The sequence below is a fragment of the Taeniopygia guttata genome, chromosome 2 (genome assembly GCF_048771995.1).
Source record: "Taeniopygia guttata chromosome 2, bTaeGut7.mat, whole genome shotgun sequence".
Taxonomy (NCBI): Eukaryota; Metazoa; Chordata; class Aves; order Passeriformes; family Estrildidae; genus Taeniopygia; species Taeniopygia guttata.
The window spans coordinates 123462345-123469063 of NC_133026.1; the positions used below are offsets into that span (position 1 = coordinate 123462345).

A 6719-nucleotide genomic window follows, 5' to 3' on the forward strand; every position below is an offset into this window, starting at 1 on the left:
AGCTGTTAGGAAGAAATTCTTTACTCAGAGAGTGGTGAAGCACTGGAACAGGTGCCCAGAGAAGTGGTGGATGCCCCAGCCCTTAAGTGTTCAAGGCCAGGTTGGATGGAGCTCTGACCAGCCTGGTCTAGTGAGTGAGTGACATCCGTGCCCATGGCAAGAGGCTTGTAACTAAATTATCTTTAAGGTGCTTTCCATTCCAAACTGTTCTATGATTCTGTGATTAAGAGACTGGATTATCTCTCCTATGAAGAGAGCTGAGACTCTTCAGCCAGAAGAGAGGGCTTAGGGGAATCTTAATAATGTCTAGAAACACCTGAATGGAGGGAACACAGAGCCAGACTCTTCTCAGTGGTGCCCAGTGGCAGGACCAGAGGCAATGGTCACACACTGAAATACAAGAGGTTCCCTCTGAACATCAGGAAGCACTTCTTCATTGTGAGGGTGACACAGCAATGCCATAGGTTGCCAAAACAGGCTGTGGAATTTCCCTCCTTGAAGATATTCAAAACGCATCTGGACATGGTCCTGGGCAATCAGCTCTGTGTGACCCTACTGGAGCTGGGGGATTGGGCCAGGTGATCTCCAAGGGTTCCCTCCCAACTCAAACATTTTGTGACAGAGACTGAGCAGCACATCTCTATCACTCGTATGTACTGAATACCTGAAGACTGTCAACTGATCACTCTCAACTGACCTCATTCTAGACCAAAAAGAATATAGCAAATAAAGATCAGAATTGTTAATGGCTTCACTTTTACATAGTTACAGTGTTCTAATACAATTCCTTGGTCTGTGTCCAAACAACAACAAAATTACATGACAAAGTCCCCAGCTAATTAGTCACATTCATTATTTATTAGGGGAGAGTGGACAAAAAATACTAGCTTATTTTCTCACCACCCCCAGCTCTGCCTCCAGTAATCTGTATTATGTATAAACTTTTACAATTTTTCAAAAGGAAGAAAAGAAAAAAATCCCAAGTCTAGCCATGAATTTTCCACGCCAACTTCACTAGACAGGTTTTCACTCAAGAACAACAAGAAGCTGAACAAAGTTTTAAATTTAAAAATTAATTAACTTTAGCTACTTACAAAAATATGGCTAAGCTGATGGTGTTTATGCACCTCTCTCATCTCACCCTTTAGTTGTTCCTCACAGTCCATCAGTGTCCATTAATATCTTGTGTTACTCTTTGTAGAATTGGGTAGACCAGGATCATGCTTGTTCTGAGTTTGTACACAGCCTAGCCTTCAGGACATGAGTTCTGGTGTTCTAATAACCAGCAGTATTTATAAAAATAACATTATTATTATTAGTCTGAAATAAAAATTATTTTCCTCCTAAGTTCCTAACATCTCTTGCAAGATCTCTTCTCCACTAAGCAAATCTGGTATTTAAAGATTGTATTTTGCAAATTGCCTTTGAAAATACATTTGCACACACACATGAAAGCGAAATTAAATAACACTTGCTAATCAAGCAAGGAAAGACACTTTTTTTGTCCACAATGAATATATAGCCCATTCAAAGAGCAAAGCTGAAAGTCTGATTTAAAGGACAGCAATGAATTCACACCTGGCTTTAGAAAGAAGGAGCAAAAGAGAAGTGAGTGAATTCAATGCAGCTGAACAACATATAACTAAAAGGCAACTGATTTCTTCCACACAAGCACACAAGCTCTAAAGAGTCTTCTCCCATCCCATATATCACACAGATGTCTTTATCTTTAAAAAACAAACAAAAAAAAAAAAGGTGAAAAAATCAACCCAAAACATAGCAAACCACAAAAACTGTGGTTTTCGTGAACTCCTACCAATGTCTGCCATCTTCACTCCAAAACCACTGGATCAGACTTGTACATGCTCCTTGCTTTGCACCTGTCATAAATTTCACCTCACAAGATGGGTGAAACTGAGCCCAGTGTTAAAGTGTAAGTATGAAGTTAAAGTCTTGCTTTCATTGCTTGGGCTTTTGTATTCCTCTACCATCACTGCACAGCTCTCTGGGGCTTTAGTTTTCAGACTCTTCATCTGATCATTTTCCATCATTTTGGGAGCTATGTATTTGAAGGATCAAATCCACTTGTGGGAAATTCATCCTTCTGAACTACAAAGAGGTGCTCACAAACAAGCCAGTATCTGGAACGGGTAGTTCCATGGGTGAGGAATAGGCACAGCATCTATAGTCAGCTGGATTAGGAATGTCCTGTGGCCATACTTTCAGCCTGGTGACAGAAATTGGGCTGAAAATAAACTGACAATTCAATTGGGCTGAACATAAGAAAGCACTAACACCTTTACTATTCATAACAGAAGAGAAAACATTGCAACATGCTGGCATGCTATCACAAGCCCATGCTCACTACTAGCCGACGTTCTCAACCATAGCACTCTTGACGGTTTACAGACAAATTAGCATAATTCTGCTACTTGCAGTGGGGTTTTCTTCTAAGTATCTGATAAAGTCAGCATTGGAGACTGCTGATGGACCCTACTTCAAAACTCCTTTCCTCATCAACAAACTCAGCAGGTTCCACAGACTGCATTAACCCCAGCATGGTACTAACATGGCTGTGATATCTCAACCAGGCTGCATACAAAAGATGAATTAAACAGGACTGTGAATTAACCCACGCTTCAAGACAAAGTACTAGCAATTACACTATTAATACTTTTTCATCTCATCTTAAATGGCTGAAAATCCAAATGCAGCCAAAGCAAATATGGGCTGCATAAAAAGGGTTTCATGTGCAAAATGAGTCTGCATAATCAGCACCTTGGTGTAATTTGTTTCCATATAGAGATTAATGAACTAGTCTGACAAAGTAAGAAAACACAGCGCTTCTCAACAAGGCTTTACAGGCCCTCCAAGATTCTCTGGCTATTCTGCCATTACCCACCAGTAGCACACAGCATACTCATATCTCTTCCAGCATAGCAGCATAGCAGGGAAGAACAAGCAACCAAAACGTTCTCCAGTGTTCTCCTCCTGGACAGCTGCACATCTACAGCAACATAAAACCACAATTTTTGTATCTTCCCCATGAACACAAGTCTCTCTTTTTTGTCATATATGTTCTCTCTTTCCATGACTTCAGAAACTGGAGAAATAAATGTATCTTTATAAGGTACTTCATCCTCTCTATCTCCATGCTTAAGAGTGAGGGTCAAAACTAGACTATCAAACATGAAGCCACACAGTGGACTCCTTTCTGGAGCAGAGAATATGGCTGTAAGACCTGATAGTGCCAGTACTTTGATTTTGACTAGTGGACCAAAGTTTCAGGCACCTCTTAACAATATTAATTCCACTGCTGACCCTATGATGCTTTCATCCATGTATCACAGGCAGCCTATAGAAGTGACCTTGTCACAAGCCTCTGAAACCTCTAACATTCCACTCAAGGGCACAGACATCAGGTGTACATGTGAATACACACCAGAACACCAAATGATGCTTCTTAATTGCATTATCCAGATGGCATACACTGCAAAACCCACTTTGCTTTAAAGTCCAAATAAATTCTGAAGCTCTTTAAAATTTCTCTTACTATGAAGGTATTGGTCAATGCAACAATTTATGCCATCTCTCAGGAGTGAACACCCCTTCAATATACTTTGCTACCAGTCTCAAATTCAGAAGTCCATGTCTGGGAGTCAAATGCTGCTGACTCCATGCCACTTCTCCATTTGGAAGGAATTCCAGCTGACAAACCACAACCAGATCATGCCAGTCCTATTACCCTTCCAGTGCTTTGCAGTTGGACCTCAGTATTCATTTTATGCCAGCTTCTCTCATTAACAGAAATAGAACCTGCTTGGAAAACCCACCTTCCAACACACTCAGGGTCACATATCCAGAGATACTTTTGAGAAGCACACTTGCAGTTCAGTCACTTCAGGCTTAAAAGCACCCAGAAACACAATGCCAAAGGCAGAGAACTTTAATCTGTTGCTTTAAAATTACTTGGAAGAATCCTCCCATTACGCTTTGAGAACTCCCACACTAACAATCTCTAAAGAAATACACAGAAACCAAAGGTAATTTATTTACAGTGTTAAATTTTAAGCCCTCACAGTTTATAATACTCAAAAGTATAAACAGAAAAAGCAGAAACAGAGCAGGTAATGACAGTTAGAAACATTCCTCCAGAAGGTAAATATGTGCACCTGGTTATCAACGGTGACTTGACAGTTTACTATGTACACTAAATGTAGCCTAACAGGCATTACTGCACTCATCTCACCTATGAGGTAGGTTTACTATTCAAGGAAGTAAATACACAAGCACAATATTTTTGTATGTATGGGTACTCCTAGGTGTAAGGCAGAAATACCAGCAACGTCTAACAGTCCTACTACTTGAAAGCATGTTGAGGGCTGACAAAGAGGACAGTACACTCCCATGTTATAGGTACACATAGGAAGTTCCTCTAAGCCTCCTCTACCACTTAAGACCTTCATTACTAAGGGGAGAATTATGGGACCAGAAGCCCGTTATAGTGCTCTTCATCCTAACGCAATCACTCAAGTGTCAAGCACTGGTTCCGTAGCAACAAAGTTGTTTCAGCCTGTCAGGCCTCAGTACCATGGATGGTCTGACCCAGACACCATAACCACAACTCATGGCATTTGATAGATTCAGTGAAGAGCTACAGTCTGATGGCCCAACTGTGTCAGACTGAGTCTCTCAGTGCTGTAACAAAATTGCTCTGAAGTAATATGCAGATAACTTGCATTTATACTGCTATTTTCCTTTATGTGGTTTTTGTTTTGGATTTGTTTCCTTCTTTTTCCCCCCATCTGTGGATACAGGAAAGATCCCAGTGGTAATACAGCAATCCTAATTATCCAACCCTGAACTTATTAAGTAAGAATTATTATCTAGATTGGAAAAAATAAAGATACATTCAAATGGGTACCCTTTAAACTTTTATACACATTTATTTTCCATAATCAGTGCACATCTATTACACAAATCCTCTATAGTACTATACATAGACTTAATCCTACTACCCTGGTTATCCCAAGAGAAAAATAATTACAGAAAACTCTTCATAATAAAATCATTAAGCCTAAATCTAGGGGATCTCAGCCAGTGGGTGTGTTCATCAGGTTGTTCCAAACCGCACCGATTTCAGCGCACTGCCCGCGCACGCTTCGATGGGATTTGATTCGGGCCTCTGCACAGAAAGGCTGCATTCCCAAACTTTCCACAGGTCGCCCACCCAGGCCTCCTGACCACGGCCACCGCGCCCGCAGGAGCCTGCCCGGCCCCGGCAGCTCGCACGCCCCGCAGGCACAGTTCTGCGAACACCTCTGCGCACACGGCCGGGGTCACATCCTTCGAGCCGCGCCAGCCGCGCTTCACCCGGCCAAGTCTCCACTCCCGGTGCTCAAACTCCTTCAGACGCCGGTGGCTCCCCACGCCCCCCGCCCGCTTCGCTAGGACTCGCCGAGGGCCGGCCGGCCCGCCCGGCGTCGGAGTCCCCCGCAGCCTCCCGCCGCCAGCCCCAGGCAGCCCCGCCGCCGGCCCCAGGCCGCCCCAGCGCTCCCGGCCGGCCCGGGCCGCCTCGCCGGCCCCGCACCCCGGCCCGGGCCCCTCAGCCGCCCCCGCCCGCTCCCTCCCGGGACGCACCTTAAGGCTCCCCCGGAGGGGGCCCTTGCCATGGCCGGCCAGCGCGGGGGGGGCGCTCCCCAGGCCGCCCTCCTCCTCCTCCTCTTCCTCCTCCACCTCAACCACCACGTCCTCGTCTTCGTCCTCTTCTTCCAGCGCCGCAGCGGAGCCTTCCCGCCGGGGCGGCCTCCAGGCGCTCTCGGGTTTGGGGGGCCGGACCGCGTCCACCTGCGGCGCCGCCGCGCTCAGCCGCCGGCTGCCCATGCTGGAGCGCTTGGCCAAGCGCCGTGCCTGCATGGTGCCTCCGCCCGGCCGGCCCGGCCCGGCCGCCTCCCGCCGCGTTCAGCCCCGGCCGCGGGCAGCGGCCCCGCCGAGGTGCCCAAGGGGCGGCGGCGGCGCTCACCGGGGGGCGGCGGTGGGTGTGTGCGGCGGGCGCGCCGCGGCCATGGGGGCCCGCGACCGCGGCCAGGCGGGCCCGCAGCCGGCGTGGCCGGCCCGCCGCTCGCCCACCTGCTCCGGTGCCCTCCTTCTCCGCCGGCTGCCCGCCCGGCCCGGCCCGGCCCGGCCCGGCTGTCGGGCTCAGCGCGCGCTCCCCTCCCGCTCGCCCTTCCTCGCCGCCGCCGGTCCCCGGCGCCAAAACCCGGACTGGATTCCCTCCGGCCGCGGCTCCGCCAGGCGCGGGGCGCTGGGGCCGCGCTGCCTTCGCCGGGAGCCGCGGGCGGATTTCGCTGCCGGGCAGGTCGGCCCCCGCCGCCCACCCGCCTCGCCCGGGTGCGCCCTGCCGGGACAGCGGCGCGCCGGGTCGCCCCGGCCCGCCCGGGCTGTGCTCACACGGCAGGAGGGCCAGGGGCGCCCGGCTGGACATTGCGGGGCTGCAGCGTGTCCAGAGAAGGGCAACAAAGCTGGAGAAGGGTCTGGAGCACAAGTCCTGTGAGGAGGCGCTGAGGGAGCTGGAGTTGTTTAGCCTGGAGTAAAGGAGGCTCAGGAGGGACCTTAGTGTTCTCTGCAAGTCCCTGGCAGGAGGTGGTAGCCAGGTAGAGGATGGCTTTCTCTCTCAGATAAGCAGTGACAGGATGAGAGGATAAAGTCTTAAGCTACGC

General features: G+C 48.6%; 1 protein-coding gene across 2 annotated transcripts in view; it reads right to left on the bottom strand.

Annotated features, from left to right (window-relative positions):
- The window catches only part of ZNF704 (zinc finger protein 704), a 105813-nt gene extending 99492 nt beyond the window's left edge, over positions 1–6321 (bottom strand). The window contains exon 1 of one of the 2 annotated variants that reach the window (XM_030266361.4): positions 5641–6321. In XM_030266361.4, the coding sequence (XP_030122221.1) occupies positions 5641–5916 (276 nt within the window). In that variant the 5' untranslated portion in view covers positions 5917–6321. The remainder of the gene's footprint in view (positions 1–5640) is intronic. The other variant, XM_030266360.4, reaches the window with a different exon arrangement.
- Between the last annotated feature and the right edge of the window lie 398 nt (positions 6322–6719).